Source organism: Carassius carassius, chromosome 15 (genome assembly GCF_963082965.1).
Source record: "Carassius carassius chromosome 15, fCarCar2.1, whole genome shotgun sequence".
In the NCBI taxonomy this organism is placed as follows: Eukaryota; Metazoa; Chordata; class Actinopteri; order Cypriniformes; family Cyprinidae; genus Carassius; species Carassius carassius.
The window spans coordinates 17,190,807-17,218,331 of record NC_081769.1 but is presented as its reverse complement, the minus strand read 5'-3'; the positions used below and the strand labels follow the sequence as shown (position 1 = coordinate 17,218,331).

Genomic DNA, 27,525 nt, shown 5'->3' with positions numbered 1-27,525 from the left:
CTTACATCCTCCAAACATGACATGTTCAGTTCAATTAAAATACTTTATTCTTATTCAGTTAATAAAATCAATTTTCAATATCCAATTAAAATAGTCATATATTAACATTAACGTCTTCACTGATAAACCTGCAGAGCCCTAGATGACGTATTTTGGCAAGTACGCTTGACTTCAGGGGATTTCTATTGGCGGACTTGAAAAGTGCAGCGGACCAATGAGATCGCGTTTTGTTGAGACGTTCCAAATAACATTTCTGACAGTTACGAAAGGAGAAGGCCATAATCGGTGAGTTGTATATTTTATTCTACCGGAGCAATACTTTTTTGCGACTTAATCAAGGTTATTTACAGTTTCTGTAATTCAACAGTAGCTGTCGTCTCGGAGACTCGACTGGGGGAGACATTCGCCCTTCGCTAACGGGCGGATTCCGCCAAACTACCACCGAAGAAGCGCGCTCTGCCCTTCTTCGGCGCTTCTCTCTCGCTCGCGCTCGGCATTCAGTTGTTTGAGCGCGACCAAGCACCCATAGCGGCTGCACTTTGAACAGATAAATATCAATAAACCAATGAATGTGGCTCTGTAAATAAATTTCTCATATATTAACCATCGTTCAGTAAAAGGAAGTGCATCCTAAATGCTAGCAGGCCAGCAGAGCCCGCTAGTAGAGGCTGCTGGCTAACTGGTGATAGCTCATTAGCCTGTCGGCGCAGCTTCTTCATTCTGCTGTCCCTCCAGATCCTGCAACTATCACACATTTCTGGTGCAATAGAGAAACACATGTAGCTTATAAACCGATTTAGGGGTTTGCTGCAGACATAGTTATTAGTGGATGACCATTATATCTGAAAATCTAAAGGTTTATCAATACCGATATGCGAAACCGTTGTTAATCATTTTGTCTGTGTTTTGACATTAAAGCCTAGAAGGGATTAATTAATTACATTTTTGGACAAAACTATAAAAACACATTATGCATGATCAAAAAAAAAACATCTAATATTTTTAGTAATGTAGAAAGTTATATAAATACATAAGAATAATTATAGCACAATATTTATTATTATTATTTATTCAGAAGCAACTTAATGAATACTATGGTTTCCGGTTATACACACAGTAACATTGCCATTGTTTTGTGATACTCTTCTGGTTTTATGGCATTTATATATATATATAACATATATATACATATGTGACCCTGGACCACAAAACAAGTCTTAAGTGTAAATTTTTCCAAATTGAGATTTATACATCATCTGAAAGCTGAATAAATTAGTTTTCCATTGATGTAAGGTTTATTAGGTTTATCAGACAATATTTGGCTGAGAAACAACTATTTGAAAATCTGGAATCTGAGGGTGCAAAAAATCTAAAAACTGAGCAAATCGCCTTTGAAGTTGTCCAAATTAATTAGTAGAAATGCATATTACTAACCAAAAATTTAGTTTTGATATACTTATGATAGGAAATTTACAAAATCTCTTCATGGAACATGATCTTTACTTAATATCCTAATGATTTTTGGCATAAAAGAAATATCGATAATTTTGACCCATACAATGCTTTTTTTGGCTATTGCTAAGAATATACCCCAGCGACTTGACTGGTTTTGTGGTCCAGGGTCACAAATACTTAAGTAAAAATGTGTGAATATTGGTGACAAAATGTAATATGCAATATATAGAACAACAGTAAAAATATTTCATTTAAATGCATTTCTGTTCAAATTTAAGCTGTATATAAAACAATAATTATTACATATAATTAAACTTTATTTACATGTGATCTGTTTAGCGACCTACCCGATGCATTTTTTTAAATATATTGTTGACCTGATATCGAAGAACCAGTAGCTTCTTATAAAGAAAAATGTGAATATTTATGACAAATATTGTTAAAACCGATAATCTGTAATTATTACTAAATAAATTAGCCATGTGAACCATATTATACTGACATAAAATATTGCCTTCCAGTAAAAGAAGGAATCATTTTATATCCATGTATTTATTTATTTATTTTATTTTTTTATTTTGTCTTTGCATACATTTGGGGTATGTTCAGCTTTGCTTCTGTTTAACATTTCAATTGTATGTTTGTGATTGTCAGGATGAACTTGACCGAGTCATATTTAAGCTTGTTTTGTGACATTTCAGCTTTAATTCTTTGGTCTTTTGTGCCGTCTTTATAAATTATGTGGAGTGAAACTAATGAGTGTGGCTTTGTTTTGCCACAGTTTGCACGCCATGTAGCACTCAGCCCCCTCATGTTAACACTGATGACATGCTGTAAGGACATTTCACTTGCCATTTGCCATGGAATATCTGTTATTTCACACTCATCCTCCTGTCTTCCTTAAAACATTTCCATCCATCCTCTTCCTGTCTGTCACTTCATGGAGGTGTAGCATGCAGCCTGAATCAGCCCAAACTCTTATCAATGCTTCAGTTTCATAGTTCTAAATATTTGTCATTAAAGACTTTTTTTGGCATAGTTGTCTTTTTCTTTTCTTTTTCTGTTTTGAGCTACACTACTGTAAAGGTTTAGGGTCAGTGAGATTTTTATTTTATTTTTTAAGTCTCTTATGTTCACAAAGGCTGCATTTATTTGATCACTGATACAATACAAATAGTTATATTGTGTAATATTATTACATACAGTAACTTGAATAACTCTTGTCTATTTTAATATATTTTAAATAGTTTATTTCTCTGTTGTCATTTCTCCAGTCTTAAATGTAACATGATCCTTCAGATATCATTCTAATATTCAAGAAACATTTCCTTTTATTACCATGATATGTATATTTTTAAGGAATTTTTAAAAATAGGAAGCTCAGAAAAGAGTTCTGAAATAGAAATGTTTTGTAACTGTGTACATTTATAAAACTACATATAAAGTAATAAAAAAGCCATAAACTTTTTAAGTATAGGTCAAAAAACCCTAATCCTTGTAAAATAAATAAATTAAATTTAAACAAATGAAGACTATGTAAAAAAAAAAAAAATATATATATATATATATATATATATGTATATATATATATATATATATATAAAAAATAAAATAAAAAAATATATATAAAAGTATGCATCGAAATCTCCCCATTACCTCTTTTTGTTAAATGAATGTTAATTGCTAGATACTTTATTTTTTAATTTGTTTTTTTTTTTGAAAGGGTCCAGTTGGAGTGCGAGTAGGATTGCTGCAGTTTATTTTTAGTTGTACAAAAGATGCCACTGTTATTGGAGTCAAACCTTTATACCCTTCAATCAAATGTAAACTTGTATTATTGTTTTACCTAAACATATTCTTATGTGTTTTGAGCAGCCATGGAGTCCTCTTCAGTGTACATGTGCTTTCCCTGTTATCGGGAGTTTCCCACACTGGAGGAAGTGCTCACGCATCAGATGACCTGCACTGCAGAGAATCCACAACTATTGCCCAATGAGACACCTATCGAGGCTGCAGCCACCGCCGCCGGTCTGCCACAGGTATAGACACATATCTTCCAGCATACACTGTTCACCCCTAAACTACTTCACTACTTTATCTTTCTGATAAAACTCCCAGGAAATAATCTTCTTCCTAAGAGTCACATGAGATGGATTTGTCAAGTTCCTTTTCATTAAAAAAAGCCAATTTTTCTTTATGGTGTTACTCAGCATTATCTTTAAATGGAGTGCATTTACATGTAGCTTCCGAAAGCCTGTGAAAAATGTAATCTATTTTATTCCCTTAATACCCCTTGAACTCGTAACTATAATTATCCAAAATAGACTAGAAAATTTGAAGAGCAGCTTCCAGTAATCCTGAATGGTGAGCTGAAATGTAAAAGGATAATTTTGTAAGCGGATGGGTTTTTTACGCAACTGCTAATTTGCCTCTTCACTACAGGGGGGAAATGAGGCACTTGAGATTCTGTCTTTTACGCTCTGATGTTGATGCACTTTTACTCTAGTTGTTATAAAAACAGTCAAGTTTGAATTAATGCTTGACTGTTTTTATAATGATTGGAGTAGCTCTCTTCAAGTTAGTTATTAGTCACAGCTGAAAAAGACATTTTCTTTCTTTCTGCATTTTAAACAAGTAGCAAATCACCACTCAGGAAAAGGTGAATCAAATGAGAAAATGTGCCTTTTCATTTTTGCATTGTCATAGACAAAGCCTCCCACAGAAATATTTAACTATTTCTCCATATAAAGGTTTTAATTAGAAATGGATGTTACTGTTCCGTTTTCATTTAATGGGCTTTATATGTAGGCCTATACTTCAATTTTTTTTCATTCATTTTCTTAAACAGGCTTTTAAATGCATTGAATAAGTGCAGACTTAAGTATGAATACTAATAATACAGAGATTTAATTGCAAGGATCAAAGTTCACATAAAAACTAGAAATGTCATTACGTTGTGAAACGTGATTTTGAAAATGAATATACAAAATACACTTTAAAGTGGTGAAAAATTAACTTACAGCTTTCTTTTAAACAGAGGCAGGTGACAGAGTATTGACAGACATGTCACAAGTTTGTTTTAAGTTGGGTTTTAATTATTTTAAAGGGGTCATGAACTGAGAAACGAAAATCTTTTAACAAATAGGTCACTGTACTATAAAAACATCCTCAAAACGTATTTGTTAGTCTACAAACATCTTATATTGAAGGCAGTCTGCTACAACAAAAGCTTGTGGAATGTAAAACTCTGATGTAATAGTGTGGATAAGCACCGCCTCCTCAGAAGAAGTTAGCCCAGCCCACCGATTTGCCCATGTAGTGTTAATTATTACTTCTAAATTATTTTTTTTGATGTAAAAATCTTGATAACATCATAAGTGGATCTCAGAAGGAAGTACAAAATAAAAAAAACAGAGGCAGTTCATGAATACGTTTTTATATCAACATTTTTCACCTCATTTTCAGTATGTGATGATAACGCTGCTCCATTTCAGCTGGTGGACGAGACAAGGCTGCAGCCTGTTATGTCCGTTTCGCAGTGGCATCGTCTCTTTGACTTTGTTTTTAGATCTCCATCTGCTCTTATCTCATTTGAAACATCCGGTTTATGGATGTCCTCAGCCAAACCTCCCTGTCTCTCTGAGTCATCCTCTACTCTTAATACCCTCTCATCAAGATGGCTTAAATGGGTGCTTAAACTATTAAAAAAAAGATAGCATGGCAAACACAAACAGTTTGTGCCATGTCAGTTCAATGGGATGTCGCAGCCGGTTGCGTCAGATGATGGTAACACGGACCCCCACGCTGTGCCCTTGATAAGAGTGTGAATGTTAGCTTGAATTGAGTGTGACATGAGCTAACTCCTTGAGTTGGTTTTACACTCTGTGAGAGCAATCAGCACCGGGGTGTTTCCTCTCCGTCACTGTGTTCGGGAAGAAGTTAAAACTTGTTTGTTCTTTTTCAGTGTATATAAAATATTAAAGTCCTTATACAATACAAAAAACACTGTACTGAAAATCCAGACAATAAAGTGTTACATAAATATAAAAAGTTCAAATCAATAATCAAATAAGCACATTATTGGCATTGCAACTGCTTTGTACAGATAGTCAGATGTTTATGCATGCTTTACACTGAGACATTGTAAAATGTATGTTTCATTCCAGCACAACTTTACAATTTAAGCAGTTAAGATGAAATATTTACGGAGCCCCGCACATGACATAGAGGAAAAAGTAGGCTAAATTGTGCGCACGATTTACTTTTTCGTTCCCTCGATTTATAATTTGTCTGCACGATCTACAAATTCTTTACCTCGATTGGCTAAATCGTATACACGATTTATAAATCGAGAAAACAAATTAGTAAATTGTGCGGAATATGTAGCAAATCAAGGGAACAAATTAGTAAATTGTGCGCACGTTTAAGTACATCGAGGGAACAAGTAAGTAAATCGTGCACATGATTTATACATTTTTTATTGCATGACATGCGGGGCTCCGTAAATGTTTAAAATAATGATGAAAAACTGAAATAAATGTGAAAAATGTAGAATAGCATTTTTACAAATGGCTTCCATGAAGTATAATTTATGAAAATGGGTCAATGACAAATAAGAATTTGAGTGATAAAGAGAAGTAAAAATATTTTAAACAACTAGTTTTAAATGCATGTATGTAATGTACTCTTTAAATTTTATTTTCAAATATGTTTTTAAATACATAATTCATTTCTTACAAATATGAATTAGTAATTCATCAATATTGAGTTTTGGAGGAGTTGCATCACATGACATGAAGATGAGAACCAACTTTGCCTTGTTGCAAAAAATGCCAGATTATCTGATATTTTAAGAGACGTATTGACATTGCAGTGAAGCAGTTAAAATATTTTTCTAAGAAATAATTATATTAAATAATAAAAGGTTTATGCCAAAAAAAGAGCGACATATCATTGACCCAAAGTGCAATTCCAAACTTTTATTTTGCTCTGCACTTGTCATCGTTTGTCATGAGTACTTGATGTATGTTTTCTTTCATATCACTAGGTGGCGATGCAGGATGTGTCAGTTAACCAGATCCAGACTCAGACAGCTGTTGATCTGTCATCTCTGCTAGAACAGAAGAAAACCCTTCAGGTGGATGCTCCACGTGTTCTGTACCAGTGTGCTGACTGTGAGGTTCTCTTTGATGCTCTGTCACTGTGGCAGCAGCACCGCAAAATGGGCTGTTGCCTTAAGACGGGACCAGGACCTGGACATGGACCAGGAGGAGAGCAGAGTGTTGAAAGTGCTGCAACAGCAGCCCAACTGCTTCCTACCCAGACAGAATATCAGGACGTTGAGCAGTCACAGAATTCACATGAACAGATGGAGGTGAAAGAAGAGGAAAGGCAGGCTCAAATAAAGATGGAGAGCACTAAGCAGGTATTTGTGGCAGTTGGGGAGGTTTCTGGAAGAGTAGCGGTGCCTAAGGCCGTACAGAGAAACAGTGTCCCCATAGATCCTCAGGAAACTGTGCCTGTGGAGTCCTCAGCTGAAGAAAACAGTCCCGCGACAAGGCGCAGAGTGCAAAAAAAGGCCAAGCCCCCCTCCAGCCTGCTCTGCGTGGAGTGTGGGCAAAGCTTCAGCCTGGTTCCAGAGCTTGTGACTCACCGTAAGAATCAGCATGGCTTAAAGGATGCCATACACCGCTGCACGGTTTGTGGAGAGGGCTTCCTCAACACCACTCTTTTCCTCTATCACCGAAAGCAGCACCGCTCAGAGGTGGAGGACAAGCCCATGCAGGCTCAACCTGCCATTCCTCAGCTCTCCACAGCCATCCTAGAGGCCCAAGGTGAGGGTCTCTTGCTTTTAGCCACAGCCGGAGAAGGCCAGAGCCTAATGGAGGTGACCACTCTGGAACAAACCATAACTGAGACCCCTGTAGCACACGTGGAGGTTGAGCTGGACAATGATGGGATGAGAGGATCCGAGGCTCTCCAGAATGAGCAGGAACCTGCCATGGAAGGCACAGAGATTTTGGTGGAGAAGATCGTGGAGATGGTGGAGGAGAGGAATGAAGCAAACCAGGAAGAAGGTATGGAGGTAGTCGTTGATAAGATGCAAGAAGATGAGGGGATGGAAAAGAGCGCTGTTGTTGAGGAGATCCAAGGAGAGGTGGAAAGCAGCGCAGACAAGGAACCTGAAAAAGCTCTCTCTTTGAGCAAAGAAGGACTGAATTTCCTCTGCCATCAGTGCGGATCTGTTTTCACCAGTGACCAGGAGTTGGCAGAGCACCGCAGAACCGAGCACGGCTTGGAGGAGGCGTTGCACACCTGCACAGAGTGTGGGGCTGACTTCATGAGCACCACACAGTTCTTGTACCATCGCCGAGAGCATAAGAACGCAGCTGCAGGAGATCCACCTGCTGGTGAAGTGAAAGGCAGGCTGTACCCTACTGCAGCTCCAGCTGATGTGAAACACGGAGACAACGTGAACCTTGGACAACCAGGTCAGACTGAGTGCTTGCAACACAACACCATTCCAAAGAGATCTTACTAAGTAGGAAATCCGTACTGGCATTTTACTAACTGACAATGTAACTATGATTCTGGTACACCAACAGACCTGAGAAAACAAAACTCAAGTAACTCAAGTTGAACAATAGATAAAAGAATAGTTCATTTACTATGGAAGCATATGGGTAGCAATATTCAATTTGGAATGTAATATGCAAAATGATAATGCAATATGTAAAATGGCATTGCATTTCTGTATTTACATTTACATTTTCCAATACATTTGTGCAACGTTTGGTGCAAAATGAATGTAATTTAATTTTCATTTTCATTTTGCACCAAACGTTGCACAAATGTATTGGAAAATGTAAATGCAGAAATCCATTGCCATTTTACATAATGCATTGTCATTTTGCATATTACATTCCAAATTGAATATTGCTACCCATATGCTTCCATAATTTACTCACTCTCATGTCATTCCAAACTTGTGTGACTTTCTTTATTCTGTGGAAAACAAATTAAGATATTTTAAAGAATGTCGATAAGTTAACCAAACAGTTTTAGTTGCTATTGACTTTCATTGTATGTCCTTACGAAAATTAACCATGGTTTTATTGTAGTTAACGTGTAGTAACCATGGTTCTGATTGCCATATGTGTAACCACAGTTTTGATACAAATACCATGGTTAAACTTTGGTTAGTGTAGCACAAACATGGTTAATTTGTGGATACCACGGTTTAACTATAGTATCCATGTTCTTTTGATTTTATTTGTAATAAAACCATAGTTCATTTTCATAAGGTTGGTCCGAGAAAAAAAAAAAAAAAAAAAAACACTTAGTTTGTCAAATTTTATGTTTCTCAGAAGAAAAAAAATAATTTATTGTTGATTGTTTATATGCTGATTAATTATTTTCAAGTACTGAAAGTACCAGATGAATTACTTAGAATCAGAACTTTTCAAAAATGGGATCTGGAGTCCACGGAATATTTTCAAGAAAAAAGTCTGTTTTTGTAAAAAAAATTGCTTTGTTCTGCTTTATAAAGACATCAGATCAGAAACCATTATAATAATCATAAATATTTAATTATATGGTACATATAGTATTTTAATAGTAGAAAAAAACTAGTTAAGTAAAGTTTGTTTAAAGTAAAAAAAATAAATAAATAAATAAAAATAAAAAGATTTTTTGCAGTTTTATCTGTCTAATTATTGATTCACAAGAACATATGTGACCATGGACCACAAAACCAGTCATAAGGGTCAATTTCTTGTTTTGGCCATTTGTTGAAATAAACCAGTGGCTTGACTGGTTTTGTGTTCCAGGGTCACATATGTACAGGTATATGCATTTTATTGATTTGTGAAAACCTGAATGTAACAAGTTTCTGTTATCTGAACAGGTTGTGATATGGTTCTTTATTTAATCAGCATTTACATTTACGCATTTAGCAGACGCTTTTATCCAGCATTCAGGCTATACATTTTACCATCGAACCCATGACCTTTTGCGCTGCTAACACAATGCTCTACCACTGAGCCACAGGAACACAGCATTTCAAAAATTTCATAAAGTTTAAGCCTGAAATGTATCAAATTAATTCAATATTACTTGTTGACAGTCTCCTTTGTTTAGATTTCCTGTTAACAAAGTGTTTCTGTCGGCAGCAGCAGACGGCACCATTGAGGCTCCCGCCAAACTGTGCCGCGACTGGTCACGCACTGCCCTGCCCCACGAGTGCCCACATTGTGGGCAGGGCTTTACGCGCCGCAGCCGTCTGCGTGAGCATGTGTTCCAGCACACAGGTGAGAAACTCTTCAACTGCAAAATTTGCAAGAAGAGCTTCCCGTCTCCGTCCAACCTGCTACGTCACAACCTGACCCACGGAGGATCCCGCATATTCAACTGTCCCCTCTGTGACAAGCGCTTCTTCCAGCCGACGTCACTCAAACGCCACATGCTGATTCACCAGGGGGGTGAAAGCCAGGAACGCAAGATCAGAGGCAGAAGAAAAGGCAAGGGAAAGTCAAGCGATGGGGGTCTGCACATCTGCCCAGAGTGCCCAGCCAGCTTCAAGTTTGAGTCCCAGCTGAAGAGTCACAGGTCTGTGTGTGTTTCATCCAATAATCTAAATTCATCATCACTTTCAGTTACTATACTAATATACTATACTACAACTAGTAAATGTATTGTGTAAATATCAACACATTTTGACACAATCAGATCTCTGTGTGAAGCACTGGCTGTTGTCAAACTCCTTGTGAAAATCTCACTGGATTATAACAGTTAATGGCAAAATGAATGATTTCCATTTAAATTTAGCTGACGCTTTTATCCAAAGAGACTTACAAATGCTTTACATATCAGAGGTCGCACACCTCTGGAGCAACTAGGGGTTAAGTGTCTTGCTCAGGGACACATTGGTGTCTCACAGTGGATTCGAACCCAGGTCTCTCACACCAAAGGCATGTGTCTAATCCACTGCGCAAACATCACCCCCATTTTATCAAATATCATTTCAAATATCATTTCCAAATGATATTTCCTACGGACACACTACAGCAGAACATGGAAATAACTGACTTGGAACCATTTAAGTTCTAATTTACTTCTAATAATTTTGGCCACCACTATATATCTCTTCTTTTGTGTTCCATAGAAGTAAGAAAATCACATAGGTTTGGAATGGCATATGTTTATCCTCCTTTTTAGCTTGTTTCCAGAGATGATCGATGATCGGAGAAATGGAAAGGTATAAGTAGCCGGCGACGAAAACGTAAATAATCTCACCCTGGTTATCAAATCTGATCTTTAGAAGCTACTGTCTGCACTGCCATTTGGCAAGTGATGAAATCTGATCCGTTTGTTCAGACAGTGTAGTCAGTATCCGGTGCATCAACATGGGTTGTTGTAGTAATGATGTGAGCGTCAGCATGATGCCAGACTTTCTCAAACAACAACAACTCCGAATAGCTGTCAGTGTGGGAAGAGAGGACGGAAAACTGCCTCTTCTCCTGTCTATCATGACATCTCGCTGCGGTGATGAACTACGAGGTGTGTGAGAAAACAGATGAGTTTTTTGTGTATACCAAAAGAGTGAGTGAAAATGATGTTTACAGCTGTAAACATAGCAAGCTTTACGTGTATTTTTTGTGTGACGGGTTTGAGTCAGATACACCAAAACATCTGATTTTTGCTGCCTGTCTGAGCAAAAGGGCTTGATGCCAGATTCATTTAAACGGGAAATTGACTTGAGATGACACCGGGCTAATCATAGAATGTTCTTGTTGGTTAACAAGCTCTATTTGGGCCCTTACATGTTATAGTCAACGTCCCTACAGGTTTTTCTGTACCGGAAACACTTGCCCTGTCAAACTGTACAACATCAGGAAGATGCCTTATTTTGGCATCCAGTCAATGTGAATCTTGAAGAAATAAAAACAGGAGCTCTGAACAGTCACCATAGACATTAGACATCTTGCTGCCATGTGGCTTTGCTTTACTCCAGATTAAAAAAAAAGAAGTACTTTTATTCTTCAAGGATGCATTAAACTGATCAAAGGTGACAGTAAAATTACACTGTCACAAAAATATTTCTTTTGAACTTTCTATGCACTAAAAGAATCTTGAAAACATGCGTTACAGCTTCCACATAAATATTAAGCAGCACAACAGTTTTTGCCACGTTACTTGAGCACCAGATCAGCATATTAGAATGATTTCTGAAGGATCATGTGATACTGAAGACTGGAGTAATGATGCTGAAAATCCAGCTTCGCGTCACAGGCATAAATTACATTTTATATCTAAAAATAAGCAAGAAATATTTATTTTAATTTGTAATAATATTTTAGACTACTTTTTTTAAAGCATTTATCAAAAAAAAAAAGAAAGAAAAATCCAGCCATTATGGGCATAAGAGACTTTGCCTAACACTTACAAATCTTACCAACCCCAGAGTTTTGATATATTTATGGTAGGAAATTTACAATACAGGTGCTGGTCATATAATTAGAATATCTTCAAAAAGTTGATTTACTTCACTAATTCCATCAAAAAGTGAATCACCTGAGCAGTGCCACAGACTGATCGACTCCATGCCACGACGCATTGCTGCAGTAACTCAGGGAAAAGGAGCCCCAACGAAGTATTGAGTGCTGTACATGCTCATACTTTTCATTTTCATACTATTTAGTTGGCCAAGATTTCTAAAACTCCTTTCTTTGTATTGTTCTTAAGTTATATTCTAATTTTCTGAGATACTGAATTTGGGATTTTCCTTAGTTGTCAGTTATAATCATCAAAATTAAAAGAAATAAACATTTGCAATATATCAGTCTGTGTGTCATGAATGAATATAATATACAAGTTTCATTTTTTGAATGGAATTAGTGAAATAAATCAACTCTTTGATGATATTCTAATTATATGACCAGCACCTCTATCTTCATAGAACATGATCTTAACTTAACTTAATATCCTAATGATTATTAAAATCAATCATTTTGACTTATGCAATGTATTATTGGCTATTGCTACAAATATACCCATGCAACTTATGACTGGTTTTATGGTCCAGGGTCAAAAATAAATTGTGTATAACCTAATGAAGTTTGATGAAAGTAAATAAGACACACACACAGAATTGCCTACATTTATATTTTACACGTTTCATATATTACATATTTACATATTGACTCAACGTCTCAAAAATGTATAATTGTACATACATTTTTCCCTTTGTTTTTCACAAAGGAAGTATGTGTAGCAATGTAGGAATGTGTAGAGAAGAGTGAATGTTTCCAGTAAAGAAAAAAAAAATCTAAACATGATGGATTTTCAGATTGAAATGCTTGGCATAGTTAAACACTTAGGGAGCAGAAAATGAAAAACATTCAACAGGCTGAATGCTTCTTCCTTCTAAGTACCTTAATGATGGTAGTGTGAGATATGACTGCTTTCCTTATGTGTTTCCAGTTATTTCCTCTGTGTTTGGTGTCATCAGCATACTGACTACAAATGAATGTGGTGTTACTTACTCTGAAACAAGCTGAATTCTAAAGAAGTTCAATAACCAGACTTGGAGAATGCCTCTTTATAATACATTGTGAGATTATAATGCTTGTCTAATTATTTGAAACTCTATTCACAAGGGCCTTCATTACTGGTTCTCTCATAATGCTCAGTGGCACAGGAGTAAAGCACATTAATTATCTCGGTACTATCGAACTTTCTTGATTTTCCAGAGCAGTTATATAGCTAATAAAATCAGAATGCAGATAAACTGTTCGGTTGTTTACAACTAATAAGCATTTGTCAGTTAATTACTGAAATTGCATTCTTAATTAAAACGTCAATAATAATAATAATAATAAATCAGATGATATTTCGTTCACCAGTCATTTTACTGAGGGCACTGGTTAAAAATGACACATTGCCACAGTAGTGGAAAGTAAATATAAGCAGTAATTATTGATGTCAGGAATAATTAGTAAGGACCCTGCTGATTTGAATCCCCTGTGAGTGGGCTTTAAGACATTATAGAGTCTGCCACTCTCCCACACGCTTCAGTTTAATGACGTTTCTTTAGCTCAAAGACAAAGTTGAAGCTGCATTATTTACCGGTGATGTTAATTATAACTCTATGCGCGTACATGACTCTGTGCCTTATGATATGTGGGTGAATTCAAGTAAATTTTCTCTCAGCGATTGTTGCTGGATTGGCTCCAGGGTTTGCATGATGCAGCCTTTCTTATTCACTTTCTCTGTTTTTCGCTGTTCTAGACTCCTACACACCAGCCATCCCTTCCCTTGCAATGTGTGCGGGGAGGCATTTATACGACGCAAAGAGCTGGACCTCCACTCTCTCATCCACCAAGGTCAGCCTGCAGGAAACACTTACACACTCAGTCTTTTGTCCTTACAAGCTCTCATTCACATGCTGTTTCCTACATGCATGTATTAGGATTAGGCCTAACAATTGATTAGAAATGTAAACAATATGCCCATTGATTTAATTGAGCGCATATCATTTATTGCTTAGAAGAGCCCCCAAATGAAGACATTTCTAAGACATTATATCACTGTGGCAGACAGAAGCATATATATCTTAATTAAAGAGGTCCTATTATGTTTTTTCACTTTTTCAGCTTTAGTTAGTCTGTAATGTTGCTGTTTGAGCATAAAAAAAGATCTGCAAAGTTACAAAGCTCAAAGTCCACTTCAAAAGGAGATATTTTATTTAACAGAAATCACTTTTCAAAAACTACAACGAACAACTCATTTGGACTGCAATGCAAATTTTCCAGGATTTGTGATATCAAACTCACTGAAGCTCGCAGCAGGGGTAAGTGGTGTGATATTTCCCGACCAGGTACCGAGTGCTGCCAATCACAACACACACTGGAAGTTGGGCCAACTATTCGAGCCGTTCATGCCAGACTGGGGAGAGAGGTGTTGAAACAATATAAAATATGTGAAAAATAATTATGTTTTTCGAGCAACCTAGTATGAGAGCCTGTTCTAGTACAAAACAAAATCAAGACTTTTTAAAAGAGCATAATAGGACCCCTCTAAATAAAAAAACGTATAAACATAAAATTGAATATCAATATCTAGATCTAGGTGTGTGTGTGTGTGAGTGTATATATGTATATATATTTGAGTGCTCTTTTTTTATAAACATATTTTTTTTACTTATATTTTGTGTTTTTGTTGATATGTCGAAACAGAATTTCCCCAGAATTTAAGAATTAAATAAAACTACTACTACGGTTTACTACTATATATATATATATATCTAAAGCTACTGTTTGTATTAACTGTTCAATATATAGTAATAATAATTATAGTAAGTAAATCAATATGGATATCCCAAGTACACTCACAAACTCACTTTATTAAGTGGCCTAATGTTTGTTTCTGAGCAAACACACACACACACACACACACACACACACACACACACACACACACTCTCTCTCTTACAGATCTGTCAAATGAATGAGTTTTCATCGATTGCTTCCAAGTAAATAGATGGGGTCAAAGGTCACATTGATCAGGATGGGTTGTGTATATTGATAAGATCAGCTGGTGATCACTATCACCTCTAATCAGAGGCTCTTACACGGATCAGTCCACTGCCGCAGCTGTTCCCCTCTTGAGCTGAACAGAAGCAGAGAACGAAGCAGGATAGATTTTTTATACAGGTGTAAATAAGGGAGTGCAGAGTTGCTTAGTAGAAGCTTTTTAAAGCCTGTAAAGGTCAGTGAGGCTGAGTCACAGCCTGACAGTTTGAATGCCCTGCATCTAAACATCACATCACCTGTGACCCCCATAAAGTGCTGTTATTTCTGTGTATGCGCTGTGCATTCTGTGAAATGTCTGTTTATCAGATGGCTCTCTCTGATTGGTCCTGTGTAAATAAGAGGGAGCTTTTTGTGTGCTCATGTTTGTGTTGCTCTCTTCGTCTCCGGTCCTCTTTTTAGATGAGGAACAATCAAAACGTGTTTGTTTTCCTCACTCTATAACAAGCAGAAGATTATTTTTGCTTTTGTGTGTGTGTGAGGGAACGTGTGGGAAAAAGTTATTGCATAACTTGCCCATCATGAGGGTAAACTCTGTCATGTCCAGGGTAAAGGTCACTTTTTAGAATATATATTATTTATTCATATTTTAATTATATTTTTATATAAAAATATTTTAACTGGGCACACAGTTTACCATTAAGCATCTCACACGTTATCCTATAGCTACCAGTCTGAAAAAATTGTTCGCTCTAATAAACTAAATTACAGTGAAAATTACCCCATGATTTTCTCAACCTCAAGTCATCCTAAGTGTATGTGACTTTCTTCTTTCAGATGAATATAATCAGAGTTATATTTAACAATGTCCTGGCTCTTCCAAGCTTTATAATGGCAGTTTTTGAAGTACAAAAAAAGTGTGTCCATCCATCTCAAAAAGTACTCCACACGGCTCCAGAGGGTTAATAAAGGCCTCCTGAAGTGAAGCAATGCGTTTTTCTTTACAAATATTTGTTTTGTACTTGTAATTTGTGATGCAGCTTAAGCTAAATCTACGTCCTACATCATCCTCTGAAAAACCATTCTCTTGTGAACACGTGTATAACCGTTAATGAAAGCTAGAGTTTACAGTTTAAGTTTTAAATTGGGCTATTTTTCTCACACAAACATTAATGGTAATAGTTTCCATCCACATATTTTTTACATGCGTTTTAGGACATCATAAAAAAGCTGTATGGAAATGGTAAGAAGTGCATAACTTTTTAAATGTGCATGAACAAAGTGCTCAATTGAGGTTGATCTTTTTTAATATGATTAGGAAATATGCACATTAAATGTGATAGAAAACCTTTACTGAATAAATTCCTGAATATAAAGTCATGTGACTTTGTCTCAACCGATCATACGACTGGACAATTGGATTAACTAGCAGACCAAACTCACTACTTATCTCAAATGTTATTCCCGATTGCAGCAATCCATTTTTATTATTGATCATTTGAACCAGTTTCCCAGGAAGCAACAGTTTAGTCCTCTTGAACACACAGAATGGAATCTGTGCTTTATTTGTAAATGTTAATGTTAAGAAATATTCAAAATGTTCACTTCAGTTTGCCACTTACATAGTGAGTGACACATCTTACCCCACTCTCAAACTCCCTGTCTTTGTAGATAAAGAGCCAAAGTCGTGTCCTAACTGCGGCTCTCAGTTCCTGAATCAGACAGTGCTGGACACACACCTGCAGCGCTGCACAGGGGAGGACACGGGCCGCCGCAAATATAAAGTTCAGGGAAGAGGCAAGGTGGGAGGTCAGCTGGAGTGCGATATGTGCGGCCACCGCTGCGTGACTCAGGATGGTCTTGACCTGCATCGCCTCTCCCACACGGGCCAGACGCCCCTGCGGTGCCCGCTCACCCCCTGCAGACGCCGCTTCGCCTCTAGCGCTGCTCTAGGGGAGCATCTTTTGGCCCACTGCTGTGGAGCATTAGGCAAAAGAAACGCCCCACGCCGATTCACCTGTGACTTCTGCGGAAAAGAGTTTGCCTACGCGTCCACCTTCACTGTTCACATGAGGACGCACACCAACGAGAGACCCTTTGAGGTATTTTGAGGTGTTTCTTTTTTTTTTCTCAGGAAAGAGAAATCCTGAATGGCTGAAATAAGTGCTGGTTCCAGTGTTCATATTTATTGTGATTTTTCTTTAAACTACTTTAAACATTTTTACATCATTAGTTTTAGGCCAGCTTTCTCTGGCTAAAATATAATAATATACTGTTATTCAAGTATGTGCCATCAGTATGCTTTTTTAATACTTTTATTCAGAAAGGATGTGTTAGATTGATCAAAAGTGACAGTAGAGATTTATAATGTTACAAAGTATTTATATTAGAAATAAATTCTTTTATATTAAACTTTTTATTTATTAAAGAATCCTGGGGATTTTTAAATGTACTTTCTACAAAGGTATTAAGCAGCACAACAGGCACAACAATAAGAAATCAATAATACAGTACATTAATTCAATACAATGCTTTCTGAAGCTTCATGTGACACTGAAGCTGCTAAAAGTTTTGAAATTACATTTAGAAATATATTAAAGTAGATAACCTATTTATTTTAGTTTAATTTTAAATTATAAAAACATTTCACAATATTGCTGTTTTTACTGTATTTCTGATCAAATAATGTATCTTTGGAGAGTATAAGAGTAATGTATAAACATTTAAGAATTTTAAACAATTAGTAAAAATTGTCAATATTAAATATAAAAAAAAAACCTAAGCTACTAGAATAGTAGATAAAATATATACATCTTTATTGGCCACTTTTCTTAACTTTTCTATTTTTTCAAGTTTCTGTGTTCTGCATTTCTCATGCTTTAAAGAATTAAATATTTTCCATGTTGCAAACTATTACTAGTAACATTATGGCCTTCATTTTTTCATCTCGTCTCCATTATCATTTACGAAATCAGAAATTCTTTCATTAACAAACCAGCAATGATGAGAACAACATTGCCTCATTCTTTTTCACACATTCACCTGCTCTCTCTGTTTCAGTGCTCTCATTGTGGGAAGCGTTTCCGGCAGCTTCCGCACCTGCAGGATCATGAGCGCATTCATAGCGGCGAGCGTCCGTTCACGTGCTGGGTGTGCGGTAAAAGCTTCAGCGTAGCAGCGAGGTTAACGGAGCACGCTCGTGTGCATAGCGGCGAGCGGCCGTACATCTGCCCTCGGTGTCCCACCGCCTTCCGCTCACGACCCAACCTCGACAAACACATGCGTCAGCACGCCAACGACCCCGTGGATCCTTCCGCACAGAACGCAGATGATGACACAGCGGTGCAGACTATCCTCTTAGTACAGGAGTCTGCTTCATCTTCACCATCCTCCTCATCCGCCATACCTGTGGTCCAGGAGGGCATGCTGGTGGCAGAGGAAGGCAGCTCCTCTGTGGTCTTCCTGCACTCCAACCTCACCATGCCCACCATCACTGTGCCAACTATCACAGTTCCCTCGATAAATGTAGTGGAGGGTCAGGATGTGCCTCACACTATTGAGGTTATCTTAGAGGAGACTGTGTAACAATATGATCAGATGAATGCGGGGTGAACATGAAGAATTTTTGTTTGTTTGTTTGTTTGAAAAAGAAAGGCAGATACAGCAATAGGTATAACAATAGGTCAGGACTTAACAAAGGTTTGTGTGGATTTCTGAGATATGTCTCGTTGATTAGGACATATTTTGCTTCTGCAATATAGAAATACAACAGTTTGGCATCTTTACCCTGGAGAAAATGAAATCACAAAGGTTTTTGCATATGAATGGCAACGCTGTAATTACGATTTGATCGTTTTATCTGCCTTTAATACAAAAAGTGAACCATAATTTGTGGTGTTTAATTTTAATAAAAAGCTTGAGCGTGTTGGGGTGTTACTGTTTCATTTAAAGAGATTTTGACTTCAGCAAACTGGAATGAAGTTGCTGATGAAGTAGAAATGTTCTTGTCAACTCACAGATGACTGTACATGAAGCTTTGGCCAGTCAGGGAAAAATTATTTTTGCTTATCATATCGAATTAATTAAAGGTGCCATGTCAGGTTTTTTTTTTAAATCAATTCATTTTTTTCTACACCAGGATTGTTGCTCTAGTATTCTTGCACCTTAAACACTCCTAATTCCGAATGGCAATTCCAATGTTAAAAAGACTTGAACTGAATGTGCTCTTTTAGTGTACATTAAATCATAAGTATATTTTTCCTTCAGTATTTTCTCATAGCGTAAAAGGCTGCTTAAGTGTACAATTTCATGACTGTTTATAAACACGTATTTTATAAAGTTTGACACACATTGTCAAATTACAAATGTTACTTTAAAGTAAATTTTAAATCGTTGTTTTAACAATGTTTTGTTGTTGACCAACACAATTAAAGTACAATTAAAGTACTTGATTATTTATTTCATTCAAATTTAATATATTCTATATGTACTCGTCGTAACTAAATAACATATATATCTAAATACATGATATAGGTGTTTCAATAGAAATTACTTTAAATAATGTTTTATTCCGGCAAAAATGTTTATCAAAACATTAAGCAGCACACTCATATTTCGAAGATAGAATAAGTAATTATGACATTACAAATGAAGAATTGCTTAAAGTTATACTTGAGTGAGTTGGCTAATTGCATTTAATATAAATGTAAACTACAATACATATTAATGACATGCATTTAATTGTCTGGAAACATGACACTTGCTGTAAGCTTGTGTCTGTCAATCATTTTGCGCGTTCACAGCTGGCAGTCCATATATGGGAACCGGAAGCGTAGCGTGTGATGATGGATGAACTTGAATAGGTTTTCGTTAGTTTGAAACCTGTGGAATGTTCGCGAATTCTTACGGTTTAAACAGCTACAACTTCAAAAGTAACAGATAAACAAAGACCCCCCCCCCCCCCCCCCCCAAAAAAAACCCCACAAGATTAAAGTGAGTATTGTTATGTTAAAGCTTTTCAACATTTGAGGTAACTGAGAGACACGTGAAAATGGATGGCGTTTTTTGTGTTTTGTTGTTGTTTGTGCTTCTTCAGCGGAAGTTCTAGAAAGGATAACATCGCTTGCATGTAATAATTGGGGTTTAAACTTACCAACTTAAAAATTAAGATGCACAGCTTTTAAGTGACGAGTTATTTCTGTCATCAAACTGCTACAAAAGAGGGCTCAATAAAGCAGGGTTCAATAAAATTTTTAATGTATAATAATAATGACAGTGAAAATAGAAGAATAAGCAATTCTTCAGCAAGGTAATATATAGTTCATCATCCTCGCTATAGGCCACTTATGGTTGCCCAGCAACATTTATGCAGTCCCAGGTATGCTGCTCCTGGAAAAAATGGCCAGATATTTGCAGAAAAGTAATTTGTCCAACCTATTTGCCTCAGAATAGTGTGCTGAGAATTATGCCTCTCTTTCTGTGCAAGCACAAATTAAAATAACAGGGAAAAAAGTGGTTTAAATTTCTGTTTTTCTCTATTTTTCACCAGCCTCCCAGAGTACAAACACAGTAAATGATCCTGCAGTTTTGGATGTAAGTGATGACTGCAGTGAAACCTGGGCTCTTTAACTGCAAATTTTGTCGTGAATTTTCACTAGTTGAATGAGGTTTGAGTTGAGCTCCATTACCCCAGCTCATTGAGAGATTGAGGCTAAGTATAGCCATTACTGGAGCTCATAGTGTTTGCCTGCACTCGCTTCCTTGCTCCCTCAATTTACTCAGGACCCGCTGAACTCCTCCCCCATAAAGCTGCTGCATCATTATGATTAGTCCCATAAATGATAGACAGGGATATCGAAACAGCATTTCCCTTCCCTGCACTGAATTCCCAAATAGCCATTTGATAGATATCTTCCCCAGCTCATTAATTTACAGACTTTGTCTAGCAATAACTGCGTGACCTTCATGTAAATAGGCAATCTGGCAATTTAAGATGCACCAGCGGTATTTTTTGTCATTGAGCTGCTTTAGGGGACAAATAAATAAGATAATCGATTTATACAAAATGCTTTTGATTGAATCTACTTTTTGTTAACAACACCAACATCTGTTAACCAACATTAGATAAACAAACTGTAAAGACTATGCCTTTAAAATTAAAATAAAATCGGCTATTTTTGGAAAAATACAATGAAATATTTTTATTGTATAAACAATGATTGACTAGTAAAAGTTTTTTTTTAATTCAGTTGTAATTCTGAATCACATTAAATAATAAATATAAATCCAAGTATTGATTTTCTGATGTTTTTGTTTTAGCTAGTATTTTAGCAAAGTCAGAATGGCTGTTTTTGTAGACAAATCAGCTGGTGAGTGAAAATTAATTTCAAGCTCCTAAGGAAAAAAAAAACCCTTATTAACTTTTTATGTGTAAAATTAAATCTCCTTTGTTGCCATGATACCTAAATGTAAAAGAAAAATACTAAAATTACCATAAAAATAGCATGAACAACTTATCAGCTCAAAAATTATGTTTCAGCAGAAGAATTTATGTAAGTGGTAAAATAAAATAGATCCATATTTCTGCTTTTTAAAATACTGGCCCATTCACTTCCATATAAGTGTCTCACCGTAACCTTGAGTTTTTATTAAAATTAAGGGCCAGTCATAATAATTGTTTTATTCATTAACATTATGCACAGATTCTGTTCATTGAGCTAAACCAGTATCAAACCCGGAATATTCTTTTAATCTTTGCTACATAAATCTGATTTCTAAGAAACTCTATGATGTTTTATCAGAGAAAATTATATGAATCATACAGTGAAGATGAACTGATAAAATATTATCAAAAACAAAAAAAAAGAAAACAAAAAGCTGTGTAATTTTCTCGGTCAATAAGCCTTGAAGAATAAAACCACTTAGTTCCCCTTTATCCTTCATACTTTTTAATCTTGTAAATTCTATAAATATCTACCCATGAGTACAAGCCGTGAGGCTGCATATTCAGTGCTGAGCTGAAACCTACTGACCTTACAATACACCAGTGAGTAAAGACTACGAGTGTCTAGTATAGACGGACCGCAAATGTCTGACCCTGATTCTTCTACACCTGTTTTACTTGTTCAGTGAGCGACTTTGATGTGATGAGATCTTTTTTGTGTTTAAATGATAAAGATATTTGGAAGATGATGCATATTTTTGTGGCATGTGTGCATATAAGTCCTCTCTTTCTCTGCATCTGTCTCTTTGCTGAGGTAGCTGTACCTACTGTGACTTTGACAAAGTGTTCCCCCTTGTGTGTTGCCCCTCTGTGTATGTGTGTGTGCTGTATCCGTACTGCAGTGCGTTTATGTGTGATGCTGCGGTATATATATTCATTAACAAAAGAGACCCATGAGCTTGTTTGCAGAGCCGGACAGTAACGGAGTACATTTACTTGAGTACAGTACTTAAGTACAATTTTGAGGGATCTTGACTTTACTCGAGTATCATTTTTGGGGAGTACTCATGACTTTACTCAAGTACATTTGAGAGGCAAATATTGTACTCTTTATTCCGCTACATTTCTATCCATAACCGTAAGTACCCGTTACTTCCTCGGCCCCGTCCACAAGGAGACCCCCAATCCGATTTTTTTTTCCCTCGTCTGAAGAAATATCCGCGTCCACACGAAACCACAAAACGATGTAGTATAGATGCCAGACCAGCATGTGGCTCTGTAATTCTGCCACATAGATACACTTAAAAAGGAGAAGACATGGACTTGCTCAGAAACCTTGCTCGTGGTACACAAACGAACATGGAACAATACATTTATTAATCCATGTTAATGTTAGTTAATAAAAAATACAATCGTTCAGTGTTTGTTCATGTTTTTGTTGCTGTTACGTGACGTAGTGGTGTTTGACTAGGGGCGAGACGTGGGCTGATGACGTCATATTTTCAGGGCTTGAGGAGCGTCCAGACGAAAAAGCAAAGGTGGCGTTTTCAAATTTATCCAGTATGGGACCCATAGACAGTAAAAGAAATGGACACAGCGACCCCATTGGAACTCAATTGAGACAAGTGAAGCCCATTTTAAGCGATTTTAAGCACTTCCGTTTCTGACGTGCAGACTCAAACCAAGCTTGATGATGTCAGCAACCTGTCTGACAGATGAAAATCTTCTAGTAGCTGTGCGTGCAAACTGCCATCGTTAATCTTGCAGAGACGGCGAGCTTGAGTGAGCAGGAATAAGTATTCTGATTAATTATTTTGTATAGTATTTTAAAATGTAACGCCAGGGCTTGTATCTATGGGCTTCTCCCTTGACGTCTCCCCGATTGTCTGCGAGCTTCTCCTCCTGTCTGTACGGTAAATTCTCTACTGTGCGACAGAGAGTCGAGTGGTTATGATGCAATCGTTAGCCTATTTTTACAAAAACTGTTTCTACGGGCCATAATGTAACATAGAAGGTAATGGAGCCCTTTATACATTGTCGTGTATCTTTAGAAATAAATAATGGACAAATGGAGTCTTTAAACGCCTCAGATGTAAAGTTATTCGCTGTCAAAGTGACGCCAAAATGAATGGGAGTCAATAGGATGCTAACGCAAGTGAAGTTCTGCTACAAGATGGCGGCATGCTGCCGACTTCAACTTCCGGTCGACTTCCTTCCTGCCTGATGGGACCCGGTTTCAAAAAACATCGGTTTCACTCTTCCAAGCCCCCAGATCCGTGTGGACGAAAACGCCTATCCGCTAAAAAAATTTGTGCGACAAACAAAAGAGGAAAAAAATTAAAATCACGGAAACCCTCTCAAACGTGATTGGATTTTGCAGGCGCCTCTGATTGGGAAAGTATATCAGCAATCACCTTCAGCTTTCCGCCAAAGACTTCATGACATTTGATTGAATTGAACTACACAGAGTTGTACACACAGTAGTACAGAGTTGTCACACATAGATTGTGTGTGTGAGAATGGTGTTATGCAGTTGAAAGTATTTTCTCCTGCCTTTGCTTGTATGTCAATGTGAGAGGAAGGTGCTTAATACTGTCACTCAAATGAGCTGAATTTTTATGTTTCCTTCTTTGTACGCTGACCTAAACACAGCTGATTAGAAGATTTTCATTAATCATTATTATTTTATCCTCTATTCTGCGTGTATAACATGGTCAGGTTCAGAGGTGTGTCAGAACATTGCTATATTGCCTTCTTTGCTGGTTTAGGTTTATTGATTTGATTGATGAAAAAAACATAGAAACTCACATGTATACACAATTGTTAGCTGAATTTTCTTTTCTGATATTACACATTAGTGTAAGCTGAGCATTTTCTTTGATGTTCTTGAGGATGCGGTGTGTTTAACACAGTCAGGTTCAAATGTTGGTGCAAAAAATCCATTAAACGTACAGTATGGGATTTTTGGCCACCAGGGGTCACTCAATAAAAATAATAACATAAGACGTACTTTGATGACGTCGGGAAAGAGCGTGGGCTCATGGGAGTTGTTGTCATTGGAACACGCACTCTGTCGCTCCCCACATTCTGCACTCATTCTAACTTAGTATTTTGACAATCACGTCTTTTCGAACGGAGAGATATATGAATTATCAGACCCCTATCAAATCAATATTCCATCTAGCTAGTAGTAATATATGTTAAAAAACACGGTCGCCTTTTGTTAATATTTATAATTACGTTTATACTATGATATCGAACAAGATAGTGAACTGCATTTGAAGCTACTTTATCCAGCTAGTTATAGAACAAATGTGGATTTACATTATACTATACATGACAGCTAGTCCGTCTGCGTTTTACACAAGACATCATCGTTTCACAAAATATATGGATAGATACAGTTAGCTGAATGGATGCATACCTGTTTATTAGAATGCAAGCGAGTTCGGCATCTCTCTGTAGTTTCAGCTTGTCACGAAGCTCTCTCCATCTTGGAAATGCAGCTCCAATATTTACCTGTGTCTTGTTTCTTCTCTTGTCCCAAAACCTTCTCGGGTCATTTATTTCACCCGTACATTTGCGCTTCACAGAACGTGCAGGCAAAGCATAATCATGATCCATAACTAAGTTATAGATTGAGGTATAAATACTAATATAAACAATATAAATATAAAATATAATAGTCTCGATCAAGGCTAGCTACTACTTTTTCTTTTTCGTCTCTTCTTTGCTTCTGTTCACCTTTGTATTTGGCGTTCCGCCGGGTTCCGCTGGAAGTTAGATAAACTAGAGGGGTCAAAGGTTATATGACGCCATAGACAGGCGACAAAACGGAAATAAAGAAACGTGCCGTGTCTTCTAATAATAACTATAATTTTCTCCGAATTTGAAAGTTTGTGGAAACTGTTGGGATAATGTAAGTACACAACTAAAATATATATATAACATAGATATAGTGATTTCTGGTATTTTTAAAGCAGAAAAATTACATATTGTGCCTTTAAACTCTAGCAGAGGTTTGTCAGAGCATTGCCATTGTGCTATTGCCTTGTGGGCAAGTGAGAAATGTTAAATAAAGCAACATGGTAAAAATATGAAAATGACTTGATTTTACTTTCAATTCCTTTTACATTCTCCAAGGTATTAACATTACAATTTTTCATAACTCCATGTAGGACGTTTCTGTACATAAATGTAAGCACTGTGGCATAGTAATGAAATATTTTAAAAAATGTACTCTTGTACTCTTGATACTCAAGTACTTTTAAAAACAAGTACTTCAGTACTTTTACTTAAAGGGTTAGTTCACCCAGATAGCAAATTTATGTAATTAATAACTTATGAACGAACTGTCCGAAAGAAGTACTGGTGTTCCGAAAACCGATGCAACCGGTTCTTCACTCGTAAACGAGTCAGTCTATTGTTCGCTATCTGGCTCGGCTCGGTGTTCATCTTCAGTTCTCTCTTTACAGCAGTTCAGTCAGTGTACTGTTTGAGTAAATGAATTACTCCGGGATATTGGTTTGTTTGAACTCAGAGGGCATGTCAGCCACATTAAAAAGTTAACAGCTTAAGTCATTTGTGGATTAATGCGTATTAGAGATACGAACCATTTAAAACGATTCAGTTCGATTTGGTGAACTGAATGATTCGTTCGCGAACCGGATATCCAGACTGCTTTGATTTGAACTCTCTCTCACAACAGACAAGGAAGAGAAGACAATGCTGAATAAAGTCGTTGTTTTTGCTATTTTTGGACCAAAATGTATTTTCGATGCTTCAAAAAATTCTAACTGACCCTCTGATGTCACATGGACTACTTTGATGATGTTTTTCTTACCTTTCTGGACATGAACAGACAGTATACCGTACACACAGCTTCAATGGAGGGACTGAGAGCTCTCGGACAAAATCTAAAATATCTTAAACTGTGTTCCAAAGATAAACGGAGGTCTTACGGGTTTGAAACAACATGAAGGTAAGTTATTAATTACATAAATTTGCTATCTGGGTGAACTAACCCTTTAAGTACACATCTGACTGTAGTACTTTTACTTGTACTTGAGTAAAATTTTGCAAGGGGTATCTGTACTTTTACTCAAGTAATGAAACTGTGTACTCTGTCCGCCTCTGCTTGTTTGTATATGGAAAAGAAGCTCTGGCCCTCATGGATTCCGCTGACCCTTCGTCTTTGTGTGTTTGAGAGCGAGAGAGAGGGTAAACGTGATGAATGAGGTGTGAATATGCTGATATAGCTATCATACACCGGCTGCAACGCTGGTGGGAAATGCCATATTATGTTCATGTGTGTTTCTGAAATGGCTACATGTTTGCGAAGCCTCCTGTTTAAAGGTTTGACATGCTTGCTTATCTAGTCTAGCTGGGTCCGTTTTTCTCCCATTCTCTTTCACACGCGCTCTCTGTCTGCCGGTCCTTCTCATTACACTGCTATAACATCTCTCTCTCTCTCTCTCTCTCTCTCTCTCCCTCCCCCTACCCCCCCCCCCCCCCCCATTTATTATAGAGGCTATGTGACTGGAATACTGAGTAGCTAATCATTATTCCACCAGTGAGGCACAGTGCACAGGCTGAATGTCAATTCTCTCTCTCTCTTTCCTTTTCCCATTCCCTCCTTCTCCCTATCCCACATCCATTCCCTCATCCCTCTTCCCATTCACTCCATCATTTTCCGTCCGTGTCCCTCCTTCCCCTCCCATTCAGTCCCTCCTCTCTCTCTCGCTCAGCCTTGTACCCTTGGGTTTCTGCTTGTCTCTGTAAGAATAACAAGGGAATCTTATGGAAATGAGGGTTGTATTCAAGGATTTACCTCCAGTTACAGGTATAGAACACAAGGCTTTGAAATGATTTGTGTCTCGTGTCAAATTGGAGAGTCTGTTCGGTTGCATCAAAAGGGGATTCTGTGCTGATGAGGCTGCAGAGCAGAGGTGGAGAGACAGCTGTTGAATGCATATTTAGCCATTTCAGGAAAAGAGAGAGAGGGAAAGGGCTGGATGATTCTCCAGTGTGTAGACAAACAGGGCTGCAGTGAAGGGGACTCCTGCTTAACAACAGGTGCACATGACAACCCTTAAAGAG

At 37.0% G+C, this 27,525-nt stretch overlaps 1 protein-coding gene across 3 annotated transcripts; it reads left to right on the top strand.

Annotated features, from left to right (window-relative positions):
* The first annotated feature begins 189 nt into the window (after nucleotides 1-189).
* Nucleotides 190-18,910, top strand: LOC132158294 (zinc finger protein 91-like). 3 transcript variants are annotated; one of them, XM_059567642.1, is made up of 7 exons: nucleotides 190-285; nucleotides 3,331-3,494; nucleotides 6,503-7,946; nucleotides 9,627-10,062; nucleotides 13,744-13,838; nucleotides 16,656-17,086; nucleotides 18,045-18,910. In XM_059567642.1, exons 2-7 carry the CDS (start codon nucleotides 3,333-3,335, stop codon nucleotides 18,567-18,569), a joined length of 3,093 nt encoding a protein of 1,030 aa, XP_059423625.1. In that variant the 5' UTR covers nucleotides 190-285; nucleotides 3,331-3,332; the 3' UTR covers nucleotides 18,570-18,910. The 3 variants fall into 3 exon arrangements, with proteins under 3 accessions (XP_059423625.1, XP_059423626.1, XP_059423627.1); XM_059567643.1 differs by lacking the exon at nucleotides 190-285 and adding an exon at nucleotides 2,124-2,548; XM_059567644.1 differs by lacking the exon at nucleotides 190-285 and having other exon boundaries at nucleotides 3,114-3,494; nucleotides 9,630-10,062.
* The last annotated feature ends 8,615 nt before the right edge of the window (nucleotides 18,911-27,525 follow it).

Coding starts and splice junctions, on each gene's coding strand:
- LOC132158294 (XM_059567642.1), top strand. CDS start 3,333: ATGGAGTCCTCTTCAGTGTACATGTGCTTTCCCTGTTATCGGGAGTTT. Junction 7,947..9,626: donor CGTGAACCTTGGACAACCAG/GTCAGACTGAGT, acceptor TTCTGTCGGCAG/CAGCAGACGGCACCATTGAG. Junction 13,839..16,655: donor CCACTCTCTCATCCACCAAG/GTCAGCCTGCAG, acceptor CTGTCTTTGTAG/ATAAAGAGCCAAAGTCGTGT.